Below are 19,573 nucleotides of genomic sequence, written 5' to 3' on the forward strand. Positions count from 1 at the left end.
TGTATAAAAACAGGATATTTTATTTTGTAGTAAGGAAACTTCACGCATGGTGAAGTTTTAACATCAAGAAAATAGAAAACAGACCAATTGTATTATTTTAGTTTGTTGAAATACCGTAATAATTCTGACGCTCTATTTTTTTTACGTTCTTCACAGAAGCAGCACAACTCTCACAAAACCCCGAAGTCAAGCATTCCTGAAAAATGTGAAGGCTGCAGGAAGAAGTGCGCACTCCTCTCAGAGGGAGTTAAAATGTATCTGCTTCCTCATTTGAAATCCTTTGTTGTTGTGACACAAAAGCCAAGCTTGTTTTTATTGACCTCAGAGACTCTGGAGCAAAGAAAGACAATCCTGCTTAAGCTGAGAGGCCTGGGGAGGGTTTAGAAAACAGGCCGGGGACAGGAGGGGGGTCGCAGATGGGATAATTACCATGTGTTCCAAATCCTGCCTGACTCCCACCTCTAATCCAGACAGAGGGAGAAAACACTGAGAAAAGTCCAATTATGGTGTGAACTTGCCTTTTCTCTTTTACCTTTCCTTCTCTGGCCACCGCTCCCTGCTGGTCCTCCACCATCCCGTCTCCAATGCAGGTTCATCAGAGCACCATCAGCACTGGTATCCATTCACTTCCTGTTGTATGTATTCAGATTCTTCTAATCAAAAAAGTGAACAAAATGTATTCAGTGACTGTGAATCTTTGAATTGAGATGAAACAAAATCATTTCAGTTTGGAGACAGTCATAAACGAACACTGAAATCATTTATTTGACGTGGTTTTTACTGTGAAGAAAAAGTTGTAAAACCCATATTAAACCCAATGGTAACATCATCACACGCTGAACTGTACAGGAATATTCCAGTGATGGAGTCGAAATGATGCTGAACATCCGGATTAGTGCGAGCTGGAGCAGAACCAGTGATGAGCGACCTGGAAACTGGTTCTCATGAAAACTGGTGGCGATACATTGAACTGAAATGACAGCTGACAGCAGCAGAAAAAGGAAGAGTTTTAAAATTTGCTGTGAAATGATTGGCCCACCGACTGAGGAGGGGAACAATCCTATTGGATGAACTGAGGTAGGAACGCCTTCATCTGCTGATGTGATGAGTCTGGAAAAGATAGAAACATGGAGGTCGACACAGAGTGAAGAAACATAAGATCTTCCTCCTGAATCAGAAGTAATGTGTGTTTGGTGTCCTTTGACGTCATGCCCTGTCATCTTCAGCTGTTACTGCAGAAGTTTCCTCTCATTTCCAAAGCATTTAATTTGCTTTAACAATGGCGACCCCATTTTAAGCAAGTGAAAATGCACAGATTTCTCAAACTTGATCAAATCTCTCTTATTATCAAAGATCAAAGTACAAACAGTCCTGACTGTTGCTTCCACCTGTTAAAATATAAAATGACAGTACGTTTTAAAATCCTGGGTCTCTTTGTAAGTTGGTGTCTGGGCTCCAGTAGAAATAGTTTATGTGGAAAAAGAAGCATCACTCCAACACCACACAACCACGAGTGTTTCTGTAACAACCTTAATAAAGTGAAACATCTGCTCATGACCCAGTTTAAAACCATTCAAATTTGAATCAGTATTAAGTGCATCATATCCAAATAAATGTATCAGATTTATTAGGCTCATGTAGTCTAACAGCCATAATACCAGGTGTTTTTTCATCATCTACAGTTCATAATATCATTAAAATATTCAGAGAATCTGGAGAAATCTCTGAACACAAGGGACAAGGCTGGAAACCAATATTGGATGGTGGTGATCTTCGGGCCCTCAGGCAGCACTGCATTAAAAACACACTATTCTGGAGTGGAAATCACTGCATGGGCTCAGGAACACTTGTGAAAACCATCGTCTGTGAACACAGTTCATCGCTGCGTCCACAAATGATGTTAAAACTCTCCAAAGAAGAAACCAGATAGAAACATGATCCAGAAACACCGCCGCCTTCTCTGGACCGAGATCATTGAAGATGGACTGAGGTGAAGTGGACAACTGTCCTGAGGTCTGATGGATCACAATCTGAGATTCTGTTTGGAAATCATGGACGCTGCATCCTCCAGGTTAAAGAGGAGAGGGACCATCCAGCTTGTTATCAGCTCAGTTCTAAAGCCAGCATCTGTGATGGTACAGGATGCATTAGTGCACATGGCATGGGTAGCTTGAACATCTGGAAGGAAGCATTAATGCTGAATGATATATTCAGGTTTTGGAGCAACATATGCTGCCATCCAGACAACGTCTCTTTCAGGGAAGGTCTTGTTTATTTCAGCAGAACAACGTCCAACCACATTCTGCACGTATTCCAACAGCATGGTTCTCTAGTAGAAGAGTCCGCTGATAAACTGGCCTCCTGCAGTCCAGACCTGTCAATCATTGAAAACATCTGGAGCATCAGGACATGAACAATACAACAAAGGAGACCCTGAACTGTTGAGCAGCTGAAATCCTCTATCAGGCAAGAATGGGACCACATTTCACTTTCAAAACTCCAGAAACTGGTCTCCTCAGTTCCCAAAGGTTTCCAGAGTGTTGTTAAAAGAAGAGTTGATGCAGCTCAGTGGTGAACATCATCCTGGAACAACTTTATAGAGACGTGTTGCTGACATCAGATTCACAATGACAACATGTTTTTATAAAACAATAAAATGTCTGTTTCAACATTTGATATGTTGTCTTTGATCTATTTTCAAAAAATATGAGTTTACATGATTTGCAAATTATGGCATTCTGATTTATTTATATTTTATACAGCGTGCCAACTTTCTTGGGAACAGGGTTGTAAAGTAGTGGGACATCTTCAATGTTAGGTGTTTTTTAAATAACAAAACCTCAAGCAGATTAGATGAAACACAAAGTAGGTCAGATGTTATGTCGGATTTCCAGCTAAAAAAGGCAGAGATCTGATTACAGGAGGGAAGCAGGACTCTTCACTGTTCTATACGACCTCACGTTTATAAGGTGGCACAGGTCTGTTCATCTGGCACACAAACTTTGAGTCATGTCTGGTCCCTGCAAAGGCATGTAAAATATGTAAAACACTAAAAAACATTTTATCAGAAGAAGACACAGATCACAGCAGTTAATGGTTGATAATGACTCATGCAGGTCGGTGTAAAGGCAGAGATAATGCTGTTTACAGTTACACCTTCCTGATCCTCTGAGACACACTTCTAAAATGCACATAAATCTGGTCTAAGGGTTTCAGGTGGTGGTCCACATAGTGATTTTTCTTCTGTGATGAATGATGTGCTGCTAACAATAGTCCTGCGTCTGTGTGAACTGTTAACGGAAGGTGTGTGTAACTGAGGAGAAAGAAACAAGGCGGAGCTCCTCAGTTTGAGTTAGCTCAGATCAATGTTGGAGAAAAACTAGTTACATGTGAGATACGTATTTAAATTATGAATTTAACATCATCAGTTACAGTTGCTAAGAAAAAAATATGTAATTAAATTACAGTTACGATTTAAAAATGTTGGTGATTATAAAGGAGACACTGAATGTATTCTTTTCAGTGAGAAGCTTTTATCTAGAATATTATATTAATTCTGATGCTTTATGTGTTCTGTCTCCATCTGGACCGCCTCCATTCGTTTAAGACAGTAAGGTATTTAAAAGAAGCCATTGAGGAACCAGTGTGGAGCCCGCTGATAATTCTACCATTACTCAGCTGGGAGTCGACCTAAATGGAGACTCGGTTTGAGGTTATGGGAACATTGTTCCTTCGCTGCAGTCAGTTGTGATCCACATACTTATGAAGTGTTCTGGTGGTTTTAAAATCAGAACTTTCCCATCTTAATTCAAGTTGTATTGACGAACTTTGAATTAATGTTTGTCTGTAATCAGTGTTGAGTTCTGTTGTTTACAGGTTCACACTGATGACTTTACATTTTGTTTAAAGGACTTGTTGCCCAGTTTTAATACTGTTTGTTACACATGCATTCAGTATTATAAGGAAATCTCCATTGCTATGCAGATGACATCCAGCTATGTCTATCCACGAAGCCAGATAAAAAAAATTTAAAAAATCAGTTTTTCAAATTTCAATCATATATGAAAGACGAGGCCCTCAGCTAACCAGAGTTTATGTTCTCTCCTCAGCCAACCAGAGTTTATGTTCTCTCCTCAGCCAACCAGAGTTTATGTTCTCTCCTCAGCCAACCAGAGTTTATGTTCTCCCCTCAGCCCCTCAGAGTTGCAGATGGTCACCTGGTCTGGTTCTGTTGAAGGTTTAATTCTGTTAAAAAGGAGTTTTTTTTCCTTCCAGCTCACTCGTGTGTTGAATTGTTAGGTTTCTCTCTATAATGTTGAGAAGTCTCAACCTTACAATGTCAAGTGCACAGAGATTACTGAAGGTGTGATTTGGCACAGATTAAAAAAAAGTCAATTGAATTGACAAAAGTGTTCCGCCTTGAATTAGGTAGGTAGGTAGGGAGGTATGTACTTTATTAATCCCCGAGGGGAAATTTTTTTCACGACAGCAGCATACAGAAGCAATAAGATAATAATAGAAATAATAGAATAAAATACTAGAATAGAATATAATAATAGATAAAATAAATAAAATAGCAGTAAATAGCAGTAAGAAATATAAATATAAAATATACAATATAAAATGCACAGTTTATACAGTACATTATATATCTATATATCTATATATATTATATACAAACAAACCAAGAACACAGTCAACATATATATATATATATATATATATATACAGTACAGTATATATCTATATATATTATATACAAACAAACCAAGAAACACAGTCAACAGTGTTATTGTACTGTGATGGATTTTGCCAGAGGTGAGTTATTGTACAGTCTTATTGCAGTGGGCAGGAATGATCTCCTGTATCAGGAATGATCTCCTGTATCAGGAATGATCTCCTGTATCTGGAATGATCTCCTGTATCAGGAATGATCTCCTGTATCAGGAATGATCTCCTGTATCAGGAATGATCTCCTGTATCTGGAATGATCTCCTGTATCTGGAATGATCTCCTGTATCTGGAATGATCTCCTGTATCTGGAATGATCTCCTGTATCAGGAATGATCTCCTGTATCAGGAATGATCTCCTGTATCTGGAATGATCTCCTGTATCTGGAATGATCTCCTGTATCAGGAATGATCTCCTGTATCTGTCCTTGTGACAGCGGACCTGGAGGAATCTTTTAGAGAAAGTGCTCCTCTGTCCCTGCAGCAGGTGGTGGAGAGGGTGGACAGGATTATCCAATATGGACAATACAATATTTGGGCAGCACGGTGGTGCAGTGGTTAGCATTGTCGCCTCACAGCAAAAAGGTTCCGGGTTCGAATCCGGTCCTGGGCCTTTCTGTGCGGAGTTTTCATGTTCTCCCTGTGCTTGCGTGGGTTCTCTCTGGGTTCTCCGGCTTCCTCCCATCATCCAAAAAAAAAAAAAAAATGCACGTCAGGTTACCTGGCGCCGCGCTAGTGGCAGCCTGTTGCAGCAGCTCCCCCCTGAGAGCCCCCCTGCTGTAGCGAAGAAATTTCCCCTCAGGCATTAATAAAGTGAAATAAAAAAAAAAATTAAAAAAAAATAATAGTTTCCTCAGCGTCCTCCTCTCCACCACCTTTTCCAGGCTGTCCAGTTTGCAGCCGATGATGGAGCCGGCCTTCTTAACCAGTTTGTTAAGTCTGTTGGTGTCTCCGGCTCCAATGCTGCCCCCCCAGCAGACTACTAGAAGTACAGTTCACTGGCCACAACAGATGGTAGAACATCTCCAACATCTCGCTGCACACATTGAAGGATCGAAGTTTCCTCAAGAAAAAGAGTCGACTCGTCCCCTTCTTGTAGACAACGTTGATGTTGGTCTTCCAGTTCAGTCTGTTGTCATGGAGACACCAGGTACTTGTACTCCTCCACCATGTCCACCTCCTCTCCCAGAACTCTCAGCGGTTGTGGAGCCGTCGTCTTCCTCCTGAAGTCGACCACCATCTCTCTGGTCTTGGCCACGTTCAGGAGGAGGTGATTTCTACCAGCCCACTCCACAAAGTCCTCCACTACTGCCCTGTACTCCTCCTCCCGTCCATCCCTTATACACCGTCCACTGACTCCTCCTCCTGTCCATCCCTTATACACGTCCATTGACTCCTCCTCCCGTCCATCCCTTATACACCGTCCACTGACTCCTCCTCCCGTCCATCCCTTATACACGTCCATTGACTCCTCCTCCCGTCCATCCCTTATACATTCTACCATTGCAGAGTCATCAGAGAACTTCTGCAGATGTCTTGACTCTGAGTTGTTCTGGAAGTCAGTTGTGTAGAAGGTGAACAGGAAGGAGACAGAACAGTTCCCTGAGGAGCTCCAGTACCACTGACATCACACAGACAGCACACTGCCCAGACGGACAAACTGTGGTCTGCCTGTCAGGTAGTCAGTGATCCAGGAGACGGTGGACGCATCCACCCCAACCACCCCCCCACCACCTGCAGCTTCTCACTCAGCAGCAGTGGTTGGATGGTGTTGAATGCACTGGAGAAATCAAAGAAAGTGATTCTCACAGAGTCACCGGTTCCATCCAGGTGAGACTGAGCTCGTTGCAGCAGGTAGATGATGGCATCGTCCACTCCCACACGAGGCTGGTACGCAAATTGCAGAGGGTCCAGAGAAGATTTCACCAGCGACCTGAGGTGGGCCAAGACCAGCCTCTCCAGCACCTTCATCACATGAGATGTGAGGGCAACCGGTCGGTAGTCGTTGAGGCCGGATGGAGTCGTCTTCTTTGGTACAGGAACCAGGCAGGACGTCTTCCACAGCACCGGGACCTCCTCCTGCTTCAGGCTCAGGTTGAAGAGGTGTTGTAGGACCTCAGCCAGCTGGACGGCGCAGGTCTTCAGGACCACGGGGCTGATGCCATCAGGTCCTGCAGCCTTGCGCTGGTGGATTCTCTCCAGCTGTCTCCTAACCTGGCCAGTCGTCACAGAGGGGGGGGGGGGGGGGGGGGGTGTGGGGGGGGGGGGGGGTCGAGGTGTCGATGGAGGAAGAGCCCTTTGAGATTGAGGGCTCTATGCAGCTCACCAGGGGGCGCAGAGGAGGGAGGGGGAGAGGCAGCAGAGGTGTTTGGGAGGTGTGAGGTGTGGAGGAGACAGATGAGGGTGGTGAACTAAACCTGTTGAAGAAACAGTTTAGTTCATTTGACCTCTCCAGGTTCCCCCTGGTTGTTCCTCTCCAGGTTCCCCCTGGTTATTCCTCTCCAGGTTCCCCCTGATTGTTCCTCTCCAGGTTCCCCCTGGTTGTTCCTCTCCAGGTTCCCCCTGGTTGTCTCTCTCTCCCCTTGAACCCAGTAATCTCCTTCATACCGGTCCACACCTCCCTCACGTTGTTCTGCTGGAGTTTGGCCTCCAGCTTCCTCCTGTAGGAGTCCTTGCACTCCCTCATCTTCTCCTTCAGGTGGCGCTGCACTCTCCTGAGCTCCTCCCTGTCCCCAGACCTGAAGGCTGCTTTCTTCTGATTAAGAAGAACTTTCAGGTCACTGGTGATCCAGGGCTTGTTGTTGGGGAAGCATTTTACAGTCCGTGATGGTACGGTGGTGTGTTCACAGAATTTGATGTATTCTGTGATACAGTCCGTCCTGATGTTGATGTCCTCCCCATGTGGTCCAAACAGCACATCCCAGTCCGTGGACTCAAAGTAGTCCTGCAGGGCGTCTTTAGCCTCCTGTGTCCACCTCCTCACAGTCCTGGTGGTTACAGGCTGCCTCTGCACCAGGGGGACATACTTGGGAGTCAGCAGGACCAGGTTGTGGTCTGATCTACCAAGGGGGGGAGGGCAGTAGTACTGTATGCATCCATGGCATTAGCATACAGGAGGTCCAGAGTTTTATTGTTCCGGGTGGGGCAGTTCACATACTGGTGCAAAGTTGGCAGTACTTTATCCAGACTGGTTTAAGTCTCCAGTAACTAACAAAAATGCACCGGGATGCTGAGTCTGCAGTTTGGACACAGTAGAGTGGATGGTGTCCACTGCTGCCTCTACGTCAGCTGATGGAGGAACGTACACAGCGATAACGATGGCGGACGGGAACTCCCTCGGTAAATAATAAGGGCACATCCCCACGGCTAGAAGTTCAATGTCCGGGCTACAGAAACGTTCCTTCACACACACATGTGGTCAGGATTACACCACCTCTCGTTCACATAGACTTCAATCCCTCCACCTTTCTTCTTGCTGCTCCGAACAACGTCTCCGTCCCCCCGAACGGTCCTGAAGCCGGGTACAGCCGCGCTGTGGTCCGGGAGATGTGAGTGCAGCCATGTCTCGGTGAAACACATGATGCTGCACTCCCGGTACTCTCTCTGGGTCTTTACCAGCGCGCCAACCCCGCCATCTTCTCCGAAGTTCAACGGGGATCTCAGGCCTCGCTCCGGGCAGCAGCAGTAGAGGTCTACTCAGCGCGATCAGCTGATCACACGAGTAAATAATAACAGAGCCCCCATCCAGAAACGTGGAAAAATTACAGTCCATTGTCTGACCGTTAACTTAACACACGAGAGAAAGAAAAAACAAAACAACTACAAAGAGGAGAAAGGCTTAAAAAATACTAATAAACAACACACTCGGGGAGGGGAGCTGCTGCAACAGGCTGCCGCTAGCGCGGCGCCATCTTACATGACTACATGTGAATTACAGAGCTCACCTCCTTCTTCATCTCCTTCACAGTTGATCCTGGTGATCTCACTTCTGAGTTGTTGGATGAGACTGTTGAAACGGCTCCACATCAGGCTCCTCATCTGGTTCCTCATCTGGTTCCTCATCTGGCTCCTCATCTGGCTCCTCATCTGGCTCTACATCTGGCTCTAAATCTGTCTCCTCATCTGGCTCCTCATCTGGCTCCTCATCTGGCTCTACATCTGGCTCCTCATCTGTCTCCACATCTGGCTCCTCATCTGGCTCCTCATCTGGCTCCACATCTGGCTCTACATCTGGCTCTAAATCTGGCTCCTCATCTGGCTCCTCATCTGGCTCCTCATCTGGTTCCTCATCTGGCTCCTCATCTGGTTCCTCATCTGGTTCCTCATCTGGCTCCTCATCTGGCTCCTCATCTGGCTCCACATCTGGCTCTACATCTGGCTCCTCATCTGTCTCCACATTTGACTCCATATCTGACTCCATATCTTGCTCTACATCTGGCTCCTCATCTGTCTCCACATCTGGCTCCTCATCTGGTTCCTCATCTGGTTCCTCATCTGGCTCCTCATCTGGCTCCTCATCTGGCTCCACATCTGGCTCTACATCTGGCTCCTCATCTGTCTCCACATTTGACTCCATATCTGACTCCATATCTTGCTCTACATCTGACTCCATATCTGACTCCATATCTGGCTCTACATCTGGCTCTAAATCTGGCTCCTCATCTGGCTCCTCATCTGGCTCCTCATCTGGCTCCTCATCTGGATCCACATCTGGGTCCACATCTGGCTCTAGATCTGGCTCCTCATCTGGCTCTACATCTGGCTCCTCATCTGGCTCCTCATCTGGTTCCTCATCTAGTTCCTCATCTGGCTCCTCATCTGTCTCCACATCTGACTCCATATCTGACTCCATATCTGGCTCTACATCTGGCTCCTCATCTGTCTCCACATCTGACTCCATATCTGACTCCATATCTGGCTCTACATCTGGCTCTAAATCTGGCTCCTCATCTGGCTCCTCATCTGGCTCCTCATCTGGTTCCTCATCTGGCTCCTCATCTGGCTCCTCATCTGGTTCCTCATCTGGTTCCTCATCTGGCTCCTCATCTGGCTCCTCATCTGGCTCCACATCTGGCTCTACATCTGGCTCCTCATCTGTCTCCAGATCTGACTCCATATCTGACTCCATATCTGGCTCTACATCTGGCTCTAAATCTGGCTCCTCATCTGGCTCCTCATCTGGATCCACATCTGGGTCCACATCTGACTCCATATCTGGCTCTACATCTGGCTCCTCATCTGGCTCCTCATCTGGCTCCTCATCTGGCTCCTCATCTGGATCCACATCTGGGTCCACATCTGGCTCTCGATCTGGCTCCTCATCTGGCTCTACATCTGGCTCCTCATCTGGCTCTACATCTGGTTCCTCATCTAGTTCCTCATCTGGCTCCTCATCTGGCTCTACATCTGGCTCTAAATCTGGCTCCTCATCTGGTTCCACATCTGGCTCCATATCTGGCTCTATATCTAGCTCCACATCTGGCTCCTTATCTTGCTCCTCATCTGGCTCCTCATCTGGCTCCTCATCTGGCTCCTCATCTGGCTCTACATCTGGGCTGCATCACGGTTCCACCGATCCAAGGCTGGTCCAAGACCTCCTGAAGACACTGCTACCTCTGTGTCTCCATCTGCTAAAAAACACGAGCTTTACTATAATCCATCCACCTTTCCTTTAAAAGTTATTCCCTTCCAACCAGTTTTCTTTTCTCTTCTTTGAGCATTTTACGTTGTGTCTGTTATCACGCCCAGCCCTTCACCCAGGTCTCTCCTCTTCTCACCCATCGCTGCATGTTTTTAGTTACTTTCTGTCCATAGTTGATTTTTTTTTTGACATACAGTACATGTCCTGCTGCTTCCATCCGTCGGGCTCTGCTCTCCCATGGGCTGCTTTGAAGTAACACTCGGCTTCACTGGCTGTTGGTAATGTCCACAGAGACGTCTCAGATGTGACCTCTCCTGCTCTCAGACCATAGTCGGGTTTCTATGACATGTTGGATGGACAGATTACTCAAACAAAGAACTACCCTCGACAGTTGGCCAAGCCCCAGCCAACAGAACGATGCTCATTACTCCTTACCCTTCTTTCCTTCACTTCCTGGTCCCTAAGAAAACTGGCTGAATGAGACCCTTTCGCCACCTGTTCCTTTATCACAACATCCATCATGAACACACCCTTCCACATGCTCACTATAAAGCATGTACTGGAATATATTTGTTCCAGCAATATCCATTGATCTAAAGGATGCATGTTCGTTCCTATCATTCCCTGACGGAAAATTTCTGTAGTTCTCCATCAAAGGAGTCCAGTTTCCTTGCAAACATTTACTCCTCAGTTACTTTCTGGTTCCCTCGCTGGTTCCCCTGGGTCTCTTCCACATGACAAGTTCAGATGTCTCTAGGTAGGTAGGTAGGTAGGTAGGTATATACTTTATTAATCCCCGAGGGGAAATTTTTTCGCCACAGCAGCATACATACAGAAGCAATAATAGAAACAATAGAATAAAATAATAGAATAGACTAATATAATAGAAAAGCAATCAAATAAAATAGCAGTAAATAGCAGTAAAAAATATAAATATAAAATATAAAATGCACAGTATATATACAGTACATTATATGTCTATATATATTATAGACAACAAACCAATAAACACAGTCAACATATATATGTATATATATATACATACAGTACAGTATATATCTATATATATAATATACAAGCAACCAAGAAACACAGTCAACAGTGTTATTGTACTGTGATGGATTTTGTCAGAGGTGAGTTATTGTACAGTCTTATTGCAGTCGGCAGGAATGATCTCCTGTATCAGGAATGATCTCCTGTATCAGGAATGATCTCCTGTATCAGGAATGATCTCCTGTATCTGGAATGATCTCCTGTATCAGGAATGATCTCCTGTACAAGGAATGATCTCCTGTATCAGGAATGATCTCCTGTATCTGGAATGATCTCCTGTATCTGGAATGATCTCCTATATCTGGAATGATCTCCTGTATCAGGAATGATCTCCTGTATCTGGAATGATCTCCTGTATCAGGAATGATCTCCTGTATCTGGAATGATCTCCTGTATCTGGAATGATCTCCTGTATCAGGAATGATCTCCTGTATCTGGAATGATCTCCTGTATCTGTCCTTGTGACAGCGGAGCTGGAGGAGTCTTTTAGAGAAAGTGCTCCTCTGTCCCTGCAGCAGGTGGAGAGGGTGGACACGATTATCCAAGATGGACAATAGTTTGTTCAGCGTCCTCCTCTCCACCACCTTTTCCAGGCTGTCCAGTTTGCAGCCAATGATGGAGCCGGCCTTCTTAACCAGTTTGTCAAGTCTGTTGGTGTCCCCGGCTACAATGCTGCCCCCCCCCCCTCTCCCCCCCAGCAGACTACTAGAAGTACAGTTCACTGGCCACAACAGATGGTAGAACATCTCCAACATCTCGCTGCACACATTGAAGGATCGAAGTTTCCTCAAGAAAAAGAGTCGACTCATCCCCTTCTTGTAGACAGCATTGATGTTGGTCTTCCAGTTCAGTCTGTTGTCATGGAGACACCAGGTACTTGTACTCCTCCACCATGTCCACCTCCTCTCCCAGAACTCTCAGCGGTTGTGGAGCCGTCGTCTTCCTCCTGAAGTCGACCACCATCTCTCTGGTCTTGGCCACGTTCAGGAGGAGGTGATTTCTACCAGCCCACTCCACAAAGTCCTCCACTACTGCCCTGTACTCCTCCTCCCGTCCATCCCTTATACATCCGACCACTGCAGAGTCATCAGAGAACTTCTGCAGATGTCTTGACTCTGAGTTGTTCTGGAAGTCAGTTGTGTATAAGGTGAACAGGAAGGAGACAGAACAGTTCCCTGAGGAGCTCCAGTACCACTGACCACCGTATCAGACAGCACACTGCCCAGACGGACAAACTGTGGTCTGCCTGTCAGGTAGTCAGTGATCCAGGAGACGGTGGACGCATCCACCCCCTCCACCCCCCCACCACCTGCAGCTTCTCACTCAGCAGCAGTGGTTGGATGGTGTTGAATGCACTGGAGATATCAAAGAAAGTGATTCTCACAGAGTCACCGGTTCCATCCAGGTGAGACTGAGCTCGTTGCAGCAGGTAGATGATGGCATCGTCCACTCCCACATGAGGCTGGTACGCAAATTGTAGAGGGTCCAGAAAAGATTTCACCAGCGGCCTGAGGTGGGCCAAGACCAGCCTCTCCAGCACCTTCATCACATGAGATGTGAGGGCAACCGGTCGGTAGTCGTTGAGGCCAGATGGAGTCGTCTTCTTGGGGACAGGAACCAGGCAGGACGTCTGTCTGAGTCTACTTCGACTCAGTATGCTAAAACAGCCCTCCTGGCCTGGACGGCCCTCTGGCCCTCATTGTGAGTTTACATATCTCTCTCCCAGCCTTCACTAGACCTCCAGGATTATCTGCATCTCATCTCTGGCCTTTGACGACCCTCCACCCTTTTAGGCATTTCTGATCCGGCTTCCTGTAGCTTTCATTGTCACCACCTCATCCTTCCGGGGAGTCTCAACCTGTCAGGAGTCCTGTTTTCCTCCGTTTTGCCCCCGATCTCCTCTCCTCCTGTGTCCCCTCAGTCCCCTGTCTGCTTGTCCTGTCCCCTCCTCTCCTCTCCTCCTGTGTCCCCTCAGTCCCCTGTCTGCTTGTCCTGTGTCCTCCTCACCTCTCCTCCTGTGTCCCCTCAGTCCCCTGTCTGCTTGTTCTGTGTCCTCCTCTCCTCACCTCCTGTGTCCCCTCAGTCCCCTGTCTGCTTGTCCTGTCCCCTCCTCTCCTCTCCTCCTGTGTCCCCTCAGTCCCCTGTCTGCTTGTCCTGTGTCCTCCTCACCTCTCCTCCTGTGTCCCCTCAGTCCCCTGTCTGCTTGTTCTGTGTCCTCCTCTCCTCTCCTCCTGTGTCCCCTCAGTCCCCTGTCTGCTTGTCCTGTGTCCTCCTCACCTCTCCTCCTGTGTCCCCTCAGTCCCCTGTCTGCTTGTTCTGTGTCCTCCTCTCCTCACCTCCTGTGTCCCCTCAGTCCCCTGTCTGCTTGTTCTGTGTCCTCCTCTCCTCACCTCCTGTGTCCCCTCAGTCCCCTGTCTGCTTGTTCTGTGTCCTCCTCTCCTCCCGTGGCCACGCCCTTCACCGGTCCCAGCAGCTGCAGCCACTCACCCCTGATCACCTCCTGCAGGTGTGCTGCATCTCCCTGATCACCTCCCCGGACTATATGTACCCTGCCCCTGCACTCCTCTGGTTGTCGGTGCATTAGTTAGTCCTCCGTCCGTCCTGTTCCCGTTCCCATTCCTCCGGCTCCTGTTCCACCTGCAGAGCTACCTGTCGGAGTCACCAGTTGGTGGAGTTGCCCTCCCAACTTGGAGGATATTGACTCTGTTTTTTCCAGCGGTCCTGTCCACTGGTCTGCCCGCTGTCCTGCTGGCCGTGTCTCCCTGCATCAGTCGGTTGAGTTGCCCTCCCGACTTGGAAGCAAGTGGACACTATAGGTGCCACCTTTTGGTTTGTTTGTTTGTTTGTTTGTTTGTTTGTTTTTATTTATGGAAATAAAGACTGTATTTTGGAACTGATACCCGAGTCTGTGAGCCTGTATTTGGGTCCTGGTAAACACCACCTCACAACACAACCAAGTTTCCATCAGCCATCTGCCAGCAGCATGTAGAACCCAAAGGGTCCTGTCCCATCTTCTACCTTCAATGATCGCTCTTTATTGAAATATTAATAATACCAAAACAAAAGGTTTTAAAACATGAAGGTTTTAAAAATCTTTTGAATCCCTAATAATTATTGACAACAGGAAATTAGTAAAGTCCTCCTTCCTACTCAGACATTCTGGCTTTATACCATGTAGCTTGACCTCTCTTTGCTCCGGTCATAATTTATGTGGCTACAATGTTAAAAGAAGTAAGATTGAGGCATTGACTGAAAAGAGAGATACTGTCGATCTTTACAGTGAATAAACTGCTTTTTAGCTGCAACATCGACACTGAAGGAATATCTGATTGGTTTTCAGGTAAAGATGTTTTTGCTAATTTATAATAGTTTCACATCACTGTATTGAGCAGGAGATGAGGTCAGGTTGTGTTGAGGCCCTGCAGGAAGGGTGACGGATCTGTCACAGTGCATCACCTTCAAATACACATAACAAATGGTTGATGCCAATCTGATAAATCTCAAGTAAACAACTTCATAGCAGATAAATAAAGAAACACGGTTAATAAAGTAGACATCGCCAGCTTCGGAATACACTCCTGGTCTTCAGGAAGAGTCCTGCTTTTCTCTTCTGGACAGCCTCACACAGAGCAGCAGCACACATGGCGCTACTTCAGTTTTTGGAAATTGTTTACAGACTTACTGCACTTTCATAAATAAAGATGCAGATCATTTATAATTCGTTGAAAACATTGAATTGGAAATTCTTGTAGTGTCTTTGTGCTTGAAGCACACTCACATACACCTTCTCACAAATACGCACTCTAAACCCGCAAGACAACAAAATGTTTGTTGTTGTGGCTCAAGAAAAAACAGGACAACATTCACACACATTCACAGACGAGCCTGCCGACAGCGGCTCACACACTCACAGCCTCCGTTAGCAGCAGTTTTCTCCTTCTCTGAATTAGCCCGGTGCAGCAGCTGTGTGGATGTGATGAGAAGTGACAGCGACTGTGGACTGTTTGGAGCGCTTGTGATCCACTCGGCTCGCTGCTGATCAAATCTCCAACAACAGACTATTAACTCCAAGCAAATTGTGCAAAGTAGGTTAAAGGGAGGCTTGTCTGTTTTAATATCACTGATATCTCCATTTGCTGTCAGGGTGTAAAAAGACTCATCTCGGTTAGCGGGTGCTTGATAGCAAAAGCACATTTGTCACAGTGCCCCCCCCCCCCCCACACACACACACACACACACACACACACACTATATTGACATTCTCTCTTTTTTTCCTCACGTATTTTTCTCCACTTGTTTTTTGTCTTTTTATATTAAATTTTATAGACCCGCATATTAATTCCACTCTTTTCCTCTGTAGAAGTATATAACTTCAATGTTTGCTGCTTTACAAATGTAAAATAACTTTTTTATCACGCATAAGAATCAAAAGACTATAAATGTAGAACCAAACAATGCAATAATAATAATGCATCCCACACAAAATGGAATATCTGTGTGTGTGCAGATTATTTCAGTCTTTGGTTTCTGATGGTGTTGCATGTGGCCGTCTTGTATCTCTGCTGCACTTTTACCTGAAGATTACTGTATTTTTGAAGGACTATTTAGCCCTTCAGCAGCGATCCCTGCATCTACAAAATGTGTTCATGTCCTAATAAGTTGCTTTTAGGGAAAGCAGTTTGTGCACAGGAAGTGAACGGTTCCTCTGATGCAGTTCCTGAGGAGGAAAGCGTGTCGCAGCATGTTGAATGTTCAGAGCATGTGATGCGACAGGACCTGTTAACGGGAACGAGGCTCTTTGGCAGCGTACAGATTGAATTGAAGAGGTTGAGCACCAGCAGCTCGACCTGACTTTAAATAATAATGAATGTTTGCACCAGGACAGACACGACTTTGTGCATTCTGTTTCAAAGAAATCGTATATTCTCAGTATCTTTCTAAACTCTAAAGGAGGAATGCTTAAATGACATTTGTTGCACAAGTTCATTCGCAAATTTCTCAAAGGACAATATCTTGCAGTTTTTCAAATATACAATTACTGACTGTTGAAGTGATTACTCAGTTGTCAGTGTCGTATTTTGTACAAGATTTCAAGCAATGACACGTATTAGCAAATATGTCTCAAGTCGTTCATGCTTTGAATAGATATTAAGTTTTCATAGCGAAGCTGGAGGATAATGAGATGAGTAAAACGATGTCCGTGGAAGATGTCTCGTATTGTTTGAACGAAACCTCCAATGACTAAACACTTAAAATAAATAATTACGATAACAAAGAAGCTGTTTTTTGAAGGTGAATAACATTAAGATTAAGTCTGTTGTATGAAGGAGGTGAAATTTAGTACTGAGCTAATAAAAGAAATGGATGGTGAGGCTGACAGCTGTTCATCATGTCTTAGTTGGGTTTAGTGAGATGATGGACGTTTCTTTAGTAACATGAAATCAAGGCACCACCTATGTTTCTATCTGGCTCTTCAAACACCGGCGCTGCAGGTTCATAATGATGAAAAATGTTGGTATGATATGGCTGAAGCAGCATATTGTTGACTCTCTCCTCAGAGGTGGACATGGTCAGGTGTTGGACACATGACTGAGATGTCCAGTCCCACCTGGTTTTATCAGACTCCAGGGTTGATTCTTCGCCCCAGTAGACAGTCGGGCCTCAACTTTGAGGCTGTGTGGATTTTAGGGCTCAGGTGACAACTGTCAGCCAGGATCATCCATGATGTCAGCAGGGTCGGGGCTGGTGGAGCAGCACGCCGAACATCAAGAGTCTTTTGTGCATGTGTGTGTGTGTGTGTGCGTGTGTGTGTGTGTGTGTGTGTGTGTGTGTGTGTGAATGTGCTTTACTGGGAGGGGCAAGAAGGGGGTGGTAGGTTTCTCAAAATTAAATGGCTCCCCACTTCCTTGTAGAAAGAAAAATCAATTGTGACATTCTCCCGACAGTGTACAGCACATTTAATTAGCACAGAGACACGTAGGAGAGAGCCAAATGATCCAATAACTGAGGAGACACTGGTTGGTTAGGCCGTGGGGGGAGGGATGGAGGACGGGTGGAGGGGGTGGGGGGTAAACGGTAGATGATAGGGAGGCAGCAGGGGGGTGGAGGGTAGGAAAAGTTGACAAGTGGGAGCTGAGGGAAAAGGGGGGAGAAGAAGAGGTGAGGGAGGGAAAGTGGAGGCAATGAGGAAGAGAGGGCAGAGGAGAAAGGGGGTGGGGGGGCTGTCCATTTATTTGGTAGTTTAGTTTAATTTCTCACTGCAAACGCCAGGAATCCTGGACAGCAGCTCTGCAGCTAATTGTGCCATTCAGCAGTGAAACAAGCCTCCACAACACGGATGGAAAGTCTTCACTGGAGGGGACATCATAACACAATGTGTAACAATGTGTAACACAATGTGTAACACAATGTGTAACACAATGTGTAACAATGTGTAACATAATGTGTAACAATGTGTAACATAATGTGTAAAAATGTATAACAGTGTGTAACAATGTGTAACACAATGTGTAACACAATGTGTAACACAATGTGTAACTGTGTAACACTGTAACATAATGTGTAACAATGTGTAACAATGTGTAACACAATGTGTAACAATGTGTAACAATGTGTAACAATGTGTAACACAATGTGTAACAGTGTGTAACACAATGTGTAACAATGTGCAACACTGTGTAACAATGTTTACCAATGTCTAACACAATGTGTAACAGTGTGTAAAACAATGTGTAACAATGTGCAACAATGTGTAACACAATGTGTAACAATGTGTAACACAATTTTATAACAATTCGTAACACAATGTGTAACACAATGTGTAACAATGTGAAGAATGATTGAAATGGAGGTTGTTACGGTTTTTAAGTGTCTGTTTGTTGTTCTCTTCTTTCCTTAAGTGATGAAAAAAGTACAGTGAGAACGCAACACAAATACACAAAACACAAGCAACACAGTTCACACACACACAACACATTACACGCTGAAATAAACAAGACCTTCCCTGAAAGAGATGTTGTCTGGATGGCAGCATATGTTGCTCCAAAACCTGAATATATCATTCAGCATTAATGCTTCCTTCCAGATGTTCAAGCTACCCATGCCATGTGCACTAATGCATCCTGTACCATCACAGATGCTGGCTTTAGAACTGAGCTGATAACAAGCTGGATGGTCCCTCTCCTCTTTAACCTGGAGGATGCAGCGTCCATGATTTCCAAACAGAATCTCAGATTGTGATCCATCAGACCTCAGGACAGTTGTCCACTTCACCTCAGTCCATCTTCAATGATCTCAGGTCCCTTTAACAGGAAGAAAAACTTGAGATTGAATAAATAATTGGATTATAATGATATTTTAAACCGAGTGATTTCTCCAATTAGTTTGAAACGTGTTCAGTGTTGTAACCAGTCGTTAAGTTATAATGGAGACCAGTGGTTCTTGTATGGTATCGTTGTGGTCAACACACTGAACATGTAGCAGAGAGAAGATGATCAGCACATTGAAGGCTGGAAGAGTTCCTGAGACTACAGCTGTACGTCCAGGAACCAGTTCAAGGTCTGTGGGCCCGGAGTCCAACCGGAGAAGTCTGTCAACGGTCTGTTTCCTGAACTCTCTGAAGGAGAGAGTGAACCCTCTCCTGAAGAAACCCCCCCTCAACCCATCTGAAGTAAACAACTACAGACCGTCTCTCTTCTTTCCTTTCTTTACAAAACTCTGGAGCGAGCTATCTTTAACCAACTCTCCTCCTATCTCCACCATAATAACCTTCTTGACCACCAGTCTGGCTTCAACAGACCACTCAACAGAGACGGTCCTCCTTCTGTCTCTGAGCAGCTTCACACTGCTAGAGCAGCCTCTCTGTCCTCTGTCCTGATCCTTCTAGACCTTCTGCTGCATTTGACGGTGAACCACCAGATCCTTCTTTCCTCCTTCAGGACCTCGGTGTCTCAGGCTCTGCTCTCTCCCTGTTCTCATCCTACCTCAACGACCTCACCTACCGGGTAACTTGGAGAGGATCTGTGTCTGAACCTTGTCCTCGCACTACTGGTGTCCCTCAAGGCTCCGTCCCGGGTCCCCTCCTCTTCTCTCTACACCGACTCTCTCGGCTCTGTCCTTCACTCGCATGTCTTTTCCTACCACAGCTAT

General features: G+C 45.7%; 1 protein-coding gene across 1 annotated transcript; it reads right to left on the reverse strand.

Annotated features, from left to right (window-relative positions):
- Positions 1 to 8,713: 8,713 nt before the first annotated feature.
- Positions 8,714 to 10,512, reverse strand: LOC138199580 (clumping factor A-like). Its single transcript, XM_069151760.1, has 2 exons — positions 10,457 to 10,512; positions 8,714 to 10,286 (listed from the first exon to the last, which is right to left on the reverse strand). Exons 1-2 carry the CDS (start codon positions 10,510 to 10,512, stop codon positions 8,714 to 8,716), a joined length of 1,629 nt encoding a protein of 542 aa, XP_069007861.1.
- Between the last annotated feature and the right edge of the window lie 9,061 nt (positions 10,513 to 19,573).

This window comes from Embiotoca jacksoni, unplaced genomic scaffold, assembly GCF_022577435.1.
Source record: "Embiotoca jacksoni isolate LCO1_2020_lvr unplaced genomic scaffold, fEmbJac1.0.p SCAF_17, whole genome shotgun sequence".
NCBI lineage: Eukaryota > Metazoa > Chordata > Actinopteri > Embiotocidae > Embiotoca > Embiotoca jacksoni.

Coding starts and splice junctions, on each gene's coding strand:
- LOC138199580 (XM_069151760.1), bottom strand. CDS start 10,512: ATGGGTGAGAAGAGGAGAGACCTGGGTGAAGGGCTGGGCGTGATAACA. Junction 10,287..10,456: donor GGCGTGATAACAGACACAAC/GTAAAATGCTCA, acceptor ACCGTGATGCAG/CCCAGATGTAGAGCCAGATG.